At 44.1% G+C, this 17530-nt stretch overlaps 1 protein-coding gene across 3 annotated transcripts in view; it reads left to right on the top strand.

Annotated features, from left to right (window-relative positions):
• Positions 1-6670: 6670 nt before the first annotated feature.
• LOC123143717 (cycloartenol synthase) overlaps positions 6671-17530 on the top strand; it is a 14825-nt gene continuing 3965 nt past the window's right edge. The window contains exons 1-10 of one of the 3 annotated variants that reach the window (XM_044562680.1): positions 6671-6933; positions 13625-13810; positions 14331-14420; positions 14624-14818; positions 14928-15012; positions 15786-15952; positions 16183-16371; positions 16498-16611; positions 16866-16988; positions 17066-17188. In XM_044562680.1, coding sequence (XP_044418615.1) covers positions 6736-6933; positions 13625-13810; positions 14331-14420; positions 14624-14818; positions 14928-15012; positions 15786-15952; positions 16183-16371; positions 16498-16611; positions 16866-16988; positions 17066-17188 — 1470 coding nt within the window. In that variant the 5' untranslated portion in view covers positions 6671-6735. Of the gene's footprint in view, positions 6934-12750; positions 12926-13624; positions 13811-14330; positions 14421-14623; positions 14819-14927; positions 15013-15785; positions 15953-16182; positions 16372-16497; positions 16612-16865; positions 16989-17065; positions 17189-17530 lie in introns of those variants that run through there. The other 2 variants (XM_044562682.1, XM_044562681.1) reach the window with 2 other exon arrangements.

The raw sequence follows: 17530 nt of genomic DNA, 5'->3' as shown, positions 1-17530 counted from the left end.
GCGGGCGCCGTTTCCTTCTTGAAGGCGTCGCTGAGGCGTTCCTGCTCGCTCCACTACGCAAGGATGCTCGGGGGAAACCCTTGATCCCCTAGGATCGGACGATGATGGCGACGTGTGTCGCACCTCTTGGGCATCGTTCTAGGAGCTCCTTATCGGCCAGAGGGACCAGTGATAGGTGGGGGAGGTTGTTTGTGCTGCTCGGTCGTGTCCGTCCGGCAATGGGGCGGTTTGGCTTCTGTGGCAACGATAATGGTGGTGAGCATTGTTGGAGGCGTGGCATTGGTTGTGGTAGTCGGCTCTTCTCCGGCGTGTCCGTGAGACTACCTCGGCTGCTTGTTGCTGTGAAGTCGAAGCTGTGGTGCGGGACACCGGTGGTGTACGATGACGAGCGACAAGTGGTCCGTTCGGTGATCTTCCGTGCGCCAACATTGCTTTGCTCTTTGTAGTTCTCCGCCGGAGTCGGAGCTGCGTTGTCTTGCTGTAGGTGGATGGCGTTCCGCCGTGTAAGGGTAGTGTTGTTCGGCGGCCAATAGGGTTGCCGTTTTTCTTTTCTCTTTGATCTTCAAATCCTCCCCATATTGTTCTTCCGCTGCTTTCTGCTTAATCTAATTGAAGCCAGCAATTTGAATTTGCTGGATCTTTCAAAAAAACACAGAGAAAATGTACAGAGAAACAATCGCCCGGGAGATAGAGGGAGAGAAAAACTGGCGAAGAAGCGATGCTTCCTCCCAAAAATCACCAAACCGGTGGAGAAGCGGATTCGCTAGTAATCCAGGGAAGAAAAAAAACTAACGTAAGAGGGAGGAAAGAAACTGCTTGGGAACCTGACGTGCCATGCGAATCGGAGATTAAACAAATCGTTCGGCCGTAAACCTTAAATCATAACGTTCTCCAGATAAAAATTTCCTATACTTATTGGGGATAATCCTAGCATAGATGAAACCTGTTTTTTAATGATTCTATAAAAGACTAATGTTTGTTTTATTTTTCTGACTCCAAAGCTTGCATGCATGTGTAACATTATCAACAACTTCCCCGTAAAAAGAAACAAAAGACTAGCAACAATTTGTGCTGAGCAACTCAATCATGCCAGAATATGACGAGAAGGTAATCCATCACCTAGTCTATTCTGGATCGAAAGCTAGTCTCAAATGGTGCCAGTCATTATTTCTGCTAAATGTCAGCATCGGATCCGTACTAAGAGGATGCGACAGGCTGACAGCTCTCTTTTTTTTTTGACGGGCAATGGCAGGTGCTCTGCCTTTTCATTTAGAGGGGGAAAACTGTACAAACAGACTGCAAGCAGACGGGGGAGCAAAACAAAGACAGAAGAGAGAAGAGAAAAAACAAGGGACCGGGCTACCAGAACCAACATGGTCCCTTTGGCGGCATCATCTAAACCTTCCAGGCCCCAACAAAGAGGCCGATCTCATCTCTGATCATGGCATGAAGACCATGCGCCGTAGCAAACTTTTGCTGGAAAACACGTCGATTTCGCTTGTTCCAGATGTTCCAAGCTATGTACGCCGCCGCCGTTGCGGCATGGATGTTGTCATGCATGCTTTTGCATCTGGTCATGGCAACCCACCAAGATTTGATGGAGGTGGAAGATAAGGCAGCAACAGAGGCCTCCGGTTGGGCAGAAGCAAAGGATTGCCAGGTCTCCTTGGCAAAAGGGCAGTCTAGTAGAAGATGATGAGCAGTCTCTGGCAGCTGGTCGCACATGCTGCAGCAAGGGCTGTGAGGCCATCCTCGAGCGGCAAGGTGATCGGCTGTCCACAGCCTGTTTTGTAGTAGTGTCCACACGAAAAATCTTATCTTCGGCTCAGCCTTGATCTTCCACACCTTTGCAAGCGTAGGCATCTCAATTCTAGTAATGAACTGTATATTATATGCCGATCTCGCACTATAGCAACCATTGGAAGAGTGAATCCATTTGATTTCATCGTCTTGGTCAGAGAGGGTAATCTGTTGCAGGGCCGTCCAGATGCTTAGCAGCGAGTCCAGAGAATCGGCAGAGTTGATCATGTGCAAGCCAGTCATCCATTGATTGCTGTCTAGTCCATCTCGGACACAGATTTTTTTCATTCTGGAAAGCTTGTACAGATCAGGTGCAATGTCCATTGGTGCCATCCCATAAAGCCACCTGTCAGTCCAGAAACTCGCTTTTTTTCCATCACCAATTTTGATTGCAGTGCAAGAAGCAAAAAGTTGACGATCAGAGGCATCACACGGCGTGGGCGTGCCCTTCCATGGCCTATCAATGTTGTCCCATTCGTACCATGGCCAACGCAGGCGAAGGGCCATGCTGTAGGCAGTCGGATCTTTGATGCCCAGCCCGCCAACAGTCTTTGGAGCACAAATCCGCTTCCAATTAACCAGACACTTTCCACCATAAGCCTCATCATTGACGTTTCACAGGAATTTCCGTCGCAGCTTGTCGATCTGTTTCTCAGCCCATTTGTCCAAAGCAAAAGCGGTGAGGTAGTAGGTCAGATTAGAGGTAAGAACAGAGTTGATGAGGAGCAATCTTCCTGGTCGCATGAAAAATCTTCCTTTCCAAGGTCGAAGGCATCCGGCAAGCTTATCCAACAGAGGCTGAACCTCAATTCTTCTTGGTTTTCGCAGCGAGAGTGGCGGTCCCAGGTATCTGCAGGGTAGGGATCCCAAAGAGCCTCCGAAGGCCTCCAGAAGGGAAACAAGATCAGAGCTGTCACATTTGACTGGGTACGCTACGCATTTTGTAGGGTTGATCTTGAGTCCCGAGACGTCAGCAAAAAGCTTAAGGATGGAGAGCACTGCCCTCAGGTCTGAGATGTTTGGCTGAATGAACAAGGCAACGTCGTGATAGCTCTTCTAAGGAGGATCAATTTCAGATCAAAGGTTGTGGCTAATTGTAGGACATGAAATGCAATCATCTACAAAAGAAGCAAGAATGTGATTAATCAGAGGTTGGTACACTAACGGTAGGTGATCTAGAGCTCCAAAAGATACAACATGTAAAGTAATGTGATCTAATAATCAGGTCCTCGGATTGCAAAAAATAAGGACCATGTGTATGGTCGTATGTTTGCAAACTAAGCTTCATGTCAGTTATGCTAACTTTTTTTATGGGAATCAGTTATGTTAACTTGATTCCAATCATGTATTTTACCTAAAGGTTTGTAACATGGGAATTAGTTATGTATTTTGGTTCGTGCGTTTTGAATTGGCCTTAAAGGTCTGTAAGCAAAAAAAAAGTCAAGTTTAACTCATTTTTTATGAGCAAGCTATGAAAAAAGTGAATGCATACCTGAGATGACCAAATGATAGAGATAATTAGAATATGAATATCATGGAAATGATAGTGGTATTTAGAAGGTGAGGTAATTTGAACATGACCAAATGGTAGAGACTGCAAAATCTAAAAGGCAAATTGCAATACGGCCACTGATGGGCCGAGTGAAGGAAGAGGCCACGAGATTTAAGTATTTCAGATAAATATTTAGTATTTGTTACTGATGGAAGACATCATTGTTACTAATAGAAGACATCGGTGGACGAGGAGAAGGGGAAGCGATAACGCTAGACAAGCAGTTTGTGGACTCTATCGTTCTCTATGGCATGCCAACAATATTCCTAGTTTTCTATTGCCACACATTAACATTCCGATGGTGCGTCTAGCATCGTCGGAGGGCATATGGAGGTGTGTCTCCGGAGGATCTCACGGAATTCGGTCAGTGGTTGTCTTTGATGGATTTGCTCGGATCTAGTCTTTGTTCGTCATTCTTCATGTGTGTTCAGGTTGGATCCTTTTGATCTAAGCTTTCATCGCGGCAGTTGTTGTTCTGGTGAGTTGATCCTATGGGGCCTTAGCACGACGACTTCCTGACTTTCTACTACAATAATGTGTTCTCTATATTTGTATTGGCTGTAACATCTTCTGTATTTTAAACTATATATACCAGCAATGCAACAAAAATGGTAAGTATTTGCATCTTGCATGGTGTATACTGATTTTTTTTCTCAATAGTTCTAAATGTGCACCTACTGTCCTCCATCTGTCAAACCTTATCCAGCAAATATGTGAAAAATAGAAATACAAAAAGCCTAAAAGAGAAATATAAATGACCTACAAAAAGAAATATAAACAAGGTATAAACCTAACCAGACAAATGTATTGCAAACAGTTCAAATATAAGTACCATTTTTAATGGAAGTGCAAGATGTGCTTTATATATAATGTCTCAAAAGGAAAACCACGTGAGAGAGTATGACGACAGAAAAAAACAAAAAGGAAGCACAAACGAGCACGCGATGACAGATTGGACACAAAACACCTTATGCTCCGCGATGAGCACGTGAAGGAGGTGAAGGGCAACTTCAACCTGGATCACCAAATGTCTAGGGACACGTCCAGACATATTCGCAATTAGCGGATGAGGTGTCGGTCATTCAACAGAAGTAAATAATTCGAACGGTATTCTATAACTGAGAGTGGAACACGTGGGTCGAGAGAAAAAAAGAGTTGTTGAGACACATGGATTGTGGGGAGATGTAATCCAACATACTAGTGGGCCAAGCGGACGTCCGAACTCCCCAAATCTCTCCCAGTTTGGTGCACGTTTGAGTACTGAGTCGTACGCTCGGGCTCCGGGCTGAGGTACAGCCTTGCATGCCCTATGTAGTTGTGCATGGGATTATTGGTATTGACTTTAAGTCCAAACATATTGCGTGTATTGCAACAGATTTGTCCCTTGTCTTCTTGTTCTTAGGCTCAGAAGGTACTCGGAATCCTTGAGATCGATCCAGGAGGAGGTAAAGTGCAGGGATGCGTGGAAGGCTATGCCAAAAACTGGTGACAGTAAGGATGAGTATGGTAGTTGAAATCAATTTCCTAAGGAAACATGTGGTGCAGGCATTGAAAGTCCAATCTGTTGGTCTGAAGAAATTTCATAATCGAGTTAACCCTAGGCAACGGTAAGGGCCTATGGTTGAAATAGAACTGCGATGGAGGTTGCTTATCGGTCAGGAGGTTTTTTTCCTTTGCAAGGATAACTTTTGATCTATTCATCAACTGTTAAGGTAGTACAAAGAACACCAGAATTAAAAAATACATCTATGTCCGTAGACCACCTAACGACAACTATTAGCACTGGAGCGAGTCGAAGGCGCGCCGCCGTCTTTGCCCCTCTCTCATTGGAGCCAGGCAAACCTTGTGGTAGTAGATAGTCGAAAAGTCGTCATGCTAAGGCCTCATAGGACCAGCACACCAAAAAACAACCGCCGCCGATGAAGGGAAGCGTAGATCGCAAAGATCCAACCTGTAGACACATTACCACAGACGAACGAAGACAAGATCCACGTGGAACCACCGAAGACAAATGCCGACCAAAACACGCGAGATCCGCCGGAGACAAACCTCCACACACCCTCCGACGACGATGTTACAAATACCACCGAGATAGAGACTAGGCGGCAGTGGCGGACCTAGAAATAAAATGGAGGGTGTGCACACTTTAAAAAAATTGAAGTCTATTTCAATTAGCTTGCATGGGCCTTAAAAATAAGTTATTTTTTACATGGTGAAAAAATGTTTTCCAAAAATCAGGGTGTGCCATGGCACACCCGCCCCCCTGGGTACGCCCCTGCTAGACGGGGAGAACCTTATTCCATCTGCAAAGAACCGCCACCGCCTTGCCTCTCTACGCAGGACACTAACCCTAACAAAACTTTAAAAAACATGAAAAAACGGCCCGATGGCAAGAGAAAGGATCCATCACGCCTCCATGGCCCTAAAACCACAAGAGACGATACAGGCTGACGGTGATACCGACGGGAGGCACTAGGGTCCTCTTTCTTCCATGCGGGAAGAAAGAACCCTCCTAAAACCCACGACACATGTCAAAAGAAAAAGGAAAGAAAAACACATATTAGCGGAGTCTAACAACGCCTTGTTGAATATATAAATAAAATCTCAAGCATAGTTTGAAAAACCGGACTGGTGATCGAACCGGCGAGGCTGTCGGTTCGGGTTCAAGTTAGGGAAAACTTTTGAGCAGCAAGACTCTCATCTTTCTCACTGGCATTCTCCTGTTAGGTTTGATATACTCAGGGTCGTCTACGAGGGAAAGACAGGGACTAGCTACATTTAAAACCGGATAAAAATAATCAGCGCGTAGGGCAGGCGCCGCTATAGACCGAGAACGCACAACATCCACAACTGGCCTCCGGCCGACGCCGGATCGAAACCGGCGCACGATCGCTCCAGATCCGCCATGCCTGTGGCTCCACGGGATTCTGCCCCGGCTCCATCCGAGACAGCAGCGGGGGAGCCACCATACCATCCCACGTGCGGATTGCACTAGCCGCCACGGCGCAGCCAGTCCACCGCGCGCCGTGCTGCCCGGGAGCGACGCTGGTCAGATCCCTTTTCTGTGGAGCGCGCGGGTGGCCAGGGAAATAAAATCTAAAAAAGGAATCACGCAGGCTCGATGACAACAACACCATTCAGTTACTGTTTGCGTTTTGACGCGTGATTTAGCTTGTTCACCACGTGAAGGAGCTTAATAAGTTCCTTGTCCTTCAGTTACTGTTTGTGCTTTCCTTTCTAAGCCTTGTGGAAATGTTACTGTATTTCGCTCTCCTATTTAAATACAGTATCTTCTCTCTTCTCACTCACTTGCCCTGCTGTGAAGCAACTGCGAGTAAAAGTAAGAAGAAGAGCTAGCCACTGGTTTGAGTCGACGTCGATCGATGTGGCGGCTAAGGATCGGGGAGGAGGCCGGCGGCCAGCCGTGGCTGCGCACCACCAACGCGCACGCCGGCCGCCAGGTCTGGGAGTTCGACCCCGCTGCTGCCGGCGCCCTGGACGACGTCCACAACGCGCGCCGCGAGTACTCCAGCCGCCGGCACCAGCTCAAGCACAGCGCCGACCGCCTCATGCGCTTGCAGGTCTACTTTTACTCCGTTCCACAATGATCAGCTAGCTCGCTCGTGATTTTTTTTTCCTTTTTTGAGCAACCGCGCTCGTGATTTCCGCTTTTTTTTTGGCGATGCATATACGAACGAAAGTATTGTTAACGATAGAAATTAATCAGAGGCGCGTAGTCAATCATCTGAGGACCAATCAATCACACGAGACATGTACATCGAGATTTGTTAATGAGGTTCACCGAACTTGGCTACATCCCCGGACCTGGGGGTATGACTACGGACACTTCTCCCCATGACACAATATGCACACCAGCCACCCCGGAGATGGCACACACCGTTGGCTTGCCTGCGTGCATGTGCTATTATATTGAAATGTGTTACATCGTGTGTCTACCTCGCATTATATAAGAGGGCTAGGATACAGATCCCCTATTAAGACACAACTTCAACTTTGTCGACACACACTTTTAATTCAAGTCCAACTATAACATACGTTGCATGTAATATTCGACACAACCCTAACAGTTAACGTGACCGTGCTCGCATGGTTTGGTTGCAATGGTCATGCACTTTCATAGCATGGCTATGTACAATAGTTGTTGTACAAATTTGAGAGTCCCTTGTATAAATACGTGTTGAAGAGCAAGGAGTAAAAATGTGTTCATATTTCTGCTAGTTGTTTCGTGCTAATAATAGTGGTTAGTGAGTGCTCCAAGCCTCTTATCCATTCTTGTTCGCTCGTGACGGGGGAGTTAGTTAAAATAGAAAAACTGTTATGACTTCATTGCCAAAAAGGAACAAGGACATGTTCGGTATCCGAATACCAAGGGTGTCCGGATGAAAACCTTTACATAGGACATACAAGCAAAAAAGAAAAGAAAACTAGGTCTAAGAGCAATTCTAGTTGTCACCATATTGGCCAAATTGTCATAATAATTGTGATTTAAAAAAAACTATTAGTAGAGTCGCCATATGCCTTTGAATCCCTATAATTTTTATGGAGTGTCATTCATATCTGGTCTCCCAACCTTCATATTTGATGACTCGGGCTGCCTTTGGGAGTGCACTATATGTTTTGCAGTTGCATTTTTTTAGTTAGAAAAGGAGGATGACCCCCGGCCTCTGCATCTAGGCGATACATGCGGCCACTTTATTAATTATTCTTACAAGACCTTACAAAGTCATACAACATCAAGACTGAAGCCACCGTCTAAGCAACAACTGTCGCTACACCTATCCAATTGATGAAGGGGCGCTGATAGCCTGGGCCTAATACCAAACAGACATCGCAGCCAAACCTAAACATCTAAGACCTGAGGTCCCAACCAGGACGCGTGCCTGGTATGGGGCACCTACCAGTCCGGCGCACTCCTCAACCAGGACGTCTGCCGGGTATGAGGCCGCCGCAGCCACCTGCCACGAGTCCATCTTCAGAGTTGTACTGTTGCATCTACCGTGCTAGGTCTCACTGCCATCGACGCCACCACGACGCCAGACAGCGCCGTCCTCCTGCGCGAGTCCATCCTCCCACATCGAACTCCGAATCTGCACTGCGCCACGCCGTCAAGATCCGTCGCCATCAATGTATGGATGAAGCACCGCTCCAGCAAATAAGCCGTCCGCTGGTCCCACGAAGCCGAGCGCACCTCCAAGAATGCCGCCCCCAAGTGGGTTACGACACATGATTGCCGCCAACATCCGATCAGCTGATCTAGGGTTTCCCCCGAAGGTATTGAGTGGAGTTGGGAGCTTCACCTCGATGATGCCTTCATGAAGGAAACGATGATAAGGGCATCATTATCACCGGCTCCGGCCATCGACCGAAGACCCGGTTTTCACCCGGATGCGTCCCAAGAAATCCACCCAACAATCTGTGCACCGTCTCGACCGCCTTCAAAGCCCCAGATCCAGCCGCCTAGATCCGCCGACAAACCGCAACAACAGTGCCATCGTGGGATCCCTGGCGCACCGGCCACTGCCTGAGTGTGCCACCACTGGAGCCTAGGAGGAGGGCTCCCACCCCGCCTCGCTAAGCCGCGAGAGCCGCCGAGAAGGATCCCGCGCGCTCGTCACCGTCTCTAATCCGAACCAATCCATAGCAGATCGCCGTTACAGATCCGTCTTGGACAGGGACTGCACCACGCCATGCCGCCGCGGGAACCCCTAGCTTCACCGGCCACCACCCTCCAGGGCCACCGCCCCGGGATCCAGACAGAACATTGCCGCTGCCACCCGGCCGAGTTCCGCCGCCGCCGACCGGCCAAGCCGCCGGTCACTGCATGACCATGTGAGCACAGCCAGTCGGCCGACCAACTCCGACGAAGAAGAAGGCTACCACCACCAAGCCTAGGGCCGGCGCCCCAGACATTCTCGTGTTGCAGATCAAGTCCAGGAGCAGTGCACCGCCGACGGCGATTGAGATCGGTAGCACAACAAATTAGCCCGACAAGAGTCAAGGCCAGATCCGCCGTTGTTGGTGCCGTCCTCACCCGCCGCCGCCGCACCACTTCCATGCCGCCGCCGATCTGCGCCACCGCCGCCGATCTGGCCGGAAAGGAGCGCCGCCTCCCAACCAGATCGGGATCCGAGGAGAAAACCGCCGCCGCCACCACGCCACAAGGGCTTTGCCCTGTGACGCCCCAGGCGACGGCGGCGGTGGGGAGCAGAGGTGGGACGACGGCTGTAGGAGGAGGGCGGGGGCTCCCCGGTGCGGGGCGGCGCCATCGCACGGGGGAGGGACGGGGGAGGGAGGGGATGGCACGAAGAAAAACTTCAGATGGTGCCCTACCTCACGTGGGATGGCGGAAAGATTGGAGAAAAAAAATATGTCCCACTGACGAGTGAGTCTCGCGATTCTGGAGGTAGCAAATATGAACACTCTGAGTTTGAGCAACATTTCAAAATCCTCCATAATGCACATGAAGTGTGCTCCATATTAAGCGTGCTAGATGGTCACCACCACCGGTAGCACTCGAGGCAACATGTTCGACAAACAAGATGTAGACATAGATGACTGTATCTGGCGGCGCTAGAGGTGGCGAAGGAGCTCACCATCACACCGTCTAGGGTCTCAGAGGATGTCAATAAACATGTGAATGGAGATGACATCTAGAGAACAATTTGAAATGGAAGAAAAGATAGCACAATTGATCATAAAAATAAAGACATATTAGTAAATACATGTGTTGTAGAAACATACTAGATTGGTAGATAGTAAGATGAAAAGAAGTGGGTAGTCCATGGAAAGAATAATGTAAATTGCCCTACGACAACATTGTGATTAAATAGATGGAACCATAAAATATTGGAAACAAAAGGAAAAATGAAGATGAGAAATTTGCGGCTGTGTAATCATCGTTGCGGGGATACAACCATTTAAAGATTAATTAGTGCACAGAGTAATGGGAGGGAATATCTGTTGAAAACCAACTTAGGTAAAAATAAGTGAAACAACAAGGTCTTAAAAATAAAGTATGTCGTACGTGTGGAATTCAACAAACGAATGGAACTTTAAGTTTAAAATCAAAATCTTTGAGAACTATAAAAATCCATATTCAACAATGAGCAGTACTAAACAGTAAATGATTTGAACCGAGAAAATTGCATGTTTCCAAAACATCACCTTCCTACAATACCAGATTTAGAAAAGCAATAAACTCATCTTTTTCTTTCTTTTATGGAAGACTTTCCACCATCTCGATAATAGACATGAATATAATAATAGAAGAAAAAATAATTAATTTTATAATACTGCATCAAATCAATAGAGTCCACGAGACCCATACATTCTTTTAAATTAATGAACAATTTTAAATTTACATGAACATTTGTTAAAGACGCAAAAACTTTTAAATTACACAAACATTTCAAAAAATAGGTGTATGCTTTTTAAGTTATATAAATATTGTATTTAACCATTTTTTAAACTACACAACTATTTGCTTGAAAAACATAAACACCTTTTAAATGACATTTTTTTCAAAATACTTGAACATTTAAATATATGAAAATTATCTTTCCATTTCAAAAAATTTAAATACATGAACATTTCAAAAAATAGGTGCACGATTTTTAAATTACATGAATATTTTATTTTACCATTTATAAACTACACAACTATTTGCTTGAAAAACATAAACACCTTTTAAATGATTTTTTTTCAAAATACTTGAACATTTTTTAAATATATGAACATTATCTTTCCATTTCAAAAAAATTAAATACATGAATATTTCAAAAATAGGTGTACGCTTTTTGAATTACATGAATATTTAATTTAACCATTTTTAAACTACACAACTATTTGCTTGGAAAACATAAACACCTTTTAAATGACATAATTATTTTTGAAAATACTTGAACATTTTTTAAAAATATATGAACATTATCTTTCCATTTAAGAAAATTAAATACATGAACATTTCAAAAAATAGGTGTACGCTTTTTAAATACATGAATATTTTATTTAACCATTTTGAAACTACACAACTATTTGCTTGAAAAACATAAACACCTTTTAAATGACATAATTATTTTTGAAAATACTTGAAGATTTTTTTGAATATATGAACATTATCTTTCCATTTCAATTTTTTTAAATAGAAAACCTAAAGAAAACGGAATTAAACCCCGGAATGACGGAATAAACTGAAAACCGTAAGGAATAAATATCGCTGGAGCTCGGTAACGGAATGCGGGAGCAACTAGTTAACGAGCGCTCCTTCGGGAGCCTCGCAACGATCAGCGCCACTTGGCGCGCTCTCAGCCATTCGCCACGTGTCGCGCTCTGGACGCTCCCTCCAGATTTTGTTTTTTTATTTTTCCGCACGTGTTTTCGGCTTTTTAAACGGTTTTTTTCGACGTTTTGGTTTTTCCCCGGTCTTCCTTAGCGTTTCGACAAAAATAAATAAATTTTGCGCGAAAAAACGCGTTTACTTTTTTTTCCCTTTCGTGAAAAGTCACGTTTTTTTTCGCGAGAGGCACGGTTGTGCTTTGGCAAGAGTCACGGCCGTGCCTTTCGAAAACGAAAAAAACGCGTTTTCTGTTTTTTTCTTTCGTGAGAGTCACGGTTTTGCTTTTGCCAGAGACACGGTTGTGCTTTCGCGAGAGTCACGGGCGTGCCTCTTTCGGAAAAGAAAAAAAACTTGTTTTTTGTTTTTTTTCTTTCGCGAGAGTCACGGTTTTGCTTCCGCGAGAGGCACGGTTGTGCTTTTGCGAGAGTCACGGCCGTGCCTCTCGGAAAGGGAAAAAATACGCGTTTTTTGTTTTTTTCTTTCGCGAGAGTCACAGTTTTGCTTTTGCCAGAGGCACGGTTGTGCTTTTGCGAGAGTCACGGACGTGCCTCTTTCGGAAAGGGAAAAAAACCCGTTTTTTGTTTTTTTCTTTCCACGAGAGTCACGGTTTTGCTTTCACGAGAGGCACGGTTGTGATTTCGCGAGAGGCACGGGCGTGCCTCTTTCGGAAAGGGAAAAAACCGTGCTCCCGGTTTGGTTTTTTCATCCGGTTTTTTTTGTAAAAAAAGTTTGTCAAAACCTATCAACACGGGATCTAGTTTTGAAGATCTCGACGCGAGGAATCCAATGATGAAAACTGTTTGAGATTTGAACGCACGGTTTAAAAGATAAAATATTTTGTATAAACGAATGTATGAAAAAAGGAAACACTCCGAGGTTGCGACAAGTGGCGCGCTGCATGTACGCCACTTGTCGTGACCAGGGAAGATAGAGTGTTCTTTGCAACGATTTCGACGGAATGCACGCGGCGCAACGCAGGACACCCGACTGGGCCGGCCATGGACGAGACTAAATTCGGAGTAGAGGGGAGCCCACGGCCCACTTCTGTACCTCCGTTCCGCTGCCGCGGCCACCTCTGGCCGGAGCCGCCGCAGCTCTGCACCCCCACGGCGGCGGCGAGATGACGAACCCCCGGGAAGGCTCTATCAGACGCCCCCCTCCACGGATTGGAGGCCCTGTCTCTCCAGCGCGTAACCACCTACTAACCCTCCTTGCAAGTAAGCAATTTGTACTCCGTAGTCCGTACGTACTAGCACGGTTGGGGTAAACTAGGAAATGCAAGTGAAATCGATCCTAGGCTTGCTAATTTCTTGAAAGTAGGATGAAATAGTGTTTTTATTCCAATATTTTCTACTGTGGTTCCATGGAAGGGCATGCAGAAAATTAGGGTTGCATTTCAATGTGTTTTGCCATATGAAGAGAAGGAAAATACGATATGTTGAACATGACATTCCTACTAGGATTATTGGAGATTTTATTCGAATTTCTACATATGTTCTCGCCTGAAGGCCGCTTTCGCCGGATATGCCCTCTCCTAGGCATTGGCTAGGCTTATAAAACGTGAATCAAATAACTACACAGATACACAACGGTTTGGGTTAACTGTTGCGTAGAATCACAGGTCTAACATAACCACAAGTTTTTTAAGTTATTTTTTGCATCTTACCAATAATGGCAGTGTTGCCGCTCTTGAAGTCTTGATACATAAATTGATAATCCGGTCCCACATGTAAGTGCTCAAATGGTGTAGAAAGGCCACGCAAGCTAATCAGGCGTGTGCTTGCTTAGGATTTAGGACTTCGTGCCAGCAGCTGCATTTCGTGCACATATGTAAATAATGTCATTTGCACGTTAGTTTCTTGTTCTCAGTTTTCATGGGGTGGATTTTGTTTTCAAATAACTTGCACCTTTTGCAGTTCGCTGAGTTGACTGCTCCTAAGCTGGACATTCCTGGTATCAAGCTCCAAGAGCATGAAGATGTCACTGAAGAAGCTGTTTTGACCTCTTTAAAGAGGGCAATCGGACAGCTGTCTACTCTCCAAGCATATGATGGACACTGGCCTGGGGATATCGCCGGTCCTATGTTCCTTCTGCCAGGCTTGGTAGTTCCTTTCGCTCATATACAACAGTGAATTTGTTAAGATTCCGTCATTATAGCCTTCGCATGTGTTCTTGCACTAGCATATCTCGTCGTATATATCAGCTAACTTCCGAACAAGTTGCTCCTGAACTCTTAGAAAATATATTTTTAGAACTGCGCCAAAGGGCTCTTAGAAGATAGTATCCTCTGTTAGTATCATCCTTCTTTGGAATTCTTGGAGAGCTAGTGCCTGCTAAGCTTTCTTGTTGCTCAGTTAGTTCCTGACTTCAATAACTTCCTTTTGGTCCCGACTCTTCAGTAAACTTTTACCTTCCTTTACCAGTTGATCTGTTAGAGCTCCTACATTTCTGTTTAGAAAAAATGTGAAATATCTGTATCAGTTACTAGCTGAGCATCACTTTTCTCACTTGGTTTCAGCATTGCAGATATTGCAGCATCTCATTCTACGTTATCCTTTGTTTTGTTGTACTTCTGTATGAGAGAAGTGAGCCCTTTGGTTTCCTCACCTTTTTTTTATTCAGGTAATAGCACTGCATTCGACTGGTGCTCTAAATACTGTCTTATCGTCAGAGCATCAGAAGGAGATACGTCGGTATCTCTACAATCATCAGGCAAGGAAATATTCATCTAAACAAAACGTTCTTAACTATGATATTTTTACGCAAACAAAATCTGGCTTTGCAATCCACATGCTGTGTGTTTCATGTCCTTCTGCCCACATTACATCTCATACTACTAGCCAATGTATATTCCTTTATTAGTTTCCTTTCTGCTTTTCAAAGAAAGAGACAAATCTCCGTGAGTTTAAGTGCAGAACAAAGATGGAGGCTGGGGATTGCACATTGAGGGCCCAAGCACCATGTTTGCTTCTGTCTTGAACTATGTTACCTTGAGATTACTACGAGAAGGATCAGATAGTGAAGATGGAGCCATTCAGTTAGCTCAGAATTGGATTTTGGATCATGGAGGAGCAACCTTTGCAACATCATGGGGAAAATTTTGGCTTTCGGTATGGAGGTTATGCATTTGTTTTCTTTTCTGTTATCTGCTTTTGTCTTGTTACAAATGTACTTGCTTCAAACCCAGAGAGGTCCTTCTAATGGCTCAACTTTCTTAAGGTTCTTGGTGTATTTGACTGGTCTGGTAACAACCCATTGCTTCCGGAACTATGGTTACTACCATACTGCCTCCCATTTCATCCAGGTTTCTTTCCCCCTTAAATATCTTTTCACTTTCTCTTTCAGCCTGCATTTAGTTATCTGGACATATAATAAGGAATAATAGCTCAATATTGGCAAATTTTATCATATAAACTGCATGGAATGCTTGTTTGACTGTTAGTGCAGATGATCAGTAGAATATACTGCAACTATGGTTCTCATGCAGCTGACCCCGGGAAAGTGTGTGTTAGAATCCTTCGTGGGGTTGATAAAGCATTCGGTAGAGTCCTACTATAAAGTATTGTTTCAAAGAATCAATGACATAAAATTTTCACCAATAATACTCCATTTCAATTTACATTGCGTATTAGTTTTTTTTTAGATTATTGCATATTAGGAAACCAGGCACAGTGAGCCAATGCATGGGCATTTATAACCAGTGGCCCCATGAGCCAATGGAATAAGCCTAAACAACCCCTCTTAACTCCTTGGTATGTGTGAATTTTCTCATATGCATAGTAAAATGAAACAGAGGAAGTATAAGGAAAATCTGTGGAAAGGATGGGGACCGGGAATTTACAAACTGCAAACTACTGTATCATGCTTTGTTCTTCCGTTTATTTGACAGATTGGCAACAAAACCATTTTTTCTTTTTTACAGCGCAACAAAAACAATTTTCTATCATCACAAACTTTGTCAGAAGGCAGTAATTTCATTATATCGTTCTCTGTCCGATCTCTTCACATTTATTAGTATATATTATCAGAATTTCTTACCTTATTATCTTTGATAAAAAAAATCGGCGTTGCACACAGGGCGGATGTGGTCCCATTGCCGAATGGTATACTTTCCCATGTCTTACATATACGGAAAGAGGTTTGTCGGCCCAATTACACCAACTGTATTGAACTTACGGAAGGAACTCTATAAAGTACCCTATGATGAGATAGATTGGGACAAAGCTCGCAACCAATGTGCTAAGGTTTGTTGGAATTTGTTTCGTCGTGCATGTGCCAAACCAGTAACAACATAAAGTAACATCATGTTATTATTGCTATTGAGAAGTTTCTGCTCTGCATGGTTTTTTTATCTGTAAACGGACATGGCTCCTGTGTCAGTATCACATTTTTATTTATTACTTTAGGTAGAGATCTCCATGCAGAATATAATAATAAAATGTTGCTTGACAGACTTTATTATAATTCACTGTAGGAGGATCTGTACTGTCCTCATCCACTCGGACAAGATATCTTATGGACCACTCTTCACAAATTTGTTGAACCAGTTCTGTCGCATTGGCCTGGAAGCAAATTGAGGGAGAAAGCTTTGAAAAATGCTATGCAACATATTCATTACGAAGATGAGAACACCCAATATGTTTGCAGTGGTGCTGTAGGGAAGGTATATTTAAAATCATGCTGGTTTCTTAAAAAAGGCATGCGGTTATTTATTTTTGTTCCTTTTTTCTTTTGACATTCCTGTTTTCAGTTGATTATTGTGAAAAATGAAAAAAGAAAAACTGTGCAGGTACTGAATATGCTTTGTTGCTGGATAGAAGATCCTAACTCAGAGGAATTCAAACTTCATATTCCAAGGATCTATGATTACTTGTGGGTTGCTGAAGATGGCATGAAGATGCAGGTTATTCTTTATGTTGTCATTGACCCCATAGCCTCACATGTGCACTTAACTTAGTTAAATAGCACTGCAGAGTTACTTTATATTTTCAGTTAGCACGGTGTCTATTTTTTCATTTAGTAATTTGGTCCAGGCACAACGTCTTCAAACATACGTAACACGACTCTAGAATCTGGAGAGATACTAAGATATAGTTAATCTTTTCTTTTGGCTTGCTATGCTAATATAATACCAGTGAAATGGTCCTGTCACCGTAGGGTTATAATGGCAGCCAGCTTTGGGACACAGCTCTTACAGTTGAAGCTATACTGGCTACGGAACTCACAGAAGAGTTCCGTCCTACTCTTAAACTAGCCCATGACTACATAAAAAATTCACAGGTAAATTTCTGATGCTTAGTTTTCTGGTCAGATTAGGTCATTGTTTGACTCTGTTTCTGTTATGTGTTCTGTGAAAGATTCTTCACGACTGCCATGGAGATTTGAGTGTCTGGTATCGTCATATATCTAAAGGTGCATGGACCTTTTCAACCGCCGATCATGCTTGGCCTGTATCAGATTGCACTGCACTAGGATTAAAGGTATTGCCACCATTCCAAAATTGATATCGCCCATTAGTCTACGCAGACAAACTTTTAGAACTTTGACCACTAACTTTCATATGTAATTAATTTTGTTCGCTTGAAAATAATATTAACAGAGTAATTCCAGATTGTTATATTCTCATCCATTATTTACTAACATAATTTAAAAGATACGGTCAATGGCGTGTGTTGGAGACAGTGTCACTGTCCAAAATGACATTTATTTTGGAAGGTAGTTAACAGGTGAATGGTGCTCCATACTAGAAAGATAGGTTTTTGGAAGTTTCAGCATTTTTTCTTCCAGGTCCTTGGAAATAAAGACTCTCTTTGAACCATAAT

The sequence above is a fragment of the Triticum aestivum genome, chromosome 6D (assembly GCF_018294505.1).
Source record: "Triticum aestivum cultivar Chinese Spring chromosome 6D, IWGSC CS RefSeq v2.1, whole genome shotgun sequence".
In the NCBI taxonomy this organism is placed as follows: domain Eukaryota; kingdom Viridiplantae; phylum Streptophyta; class Magnoliopsida; order Poales; family Poaceae; genus Triticum; species Triticum aestivum.
Note: the sequence above shows the minus strand (reverse complement) of the source record. Positions and strands in the feature narration are given on the sequence as shown.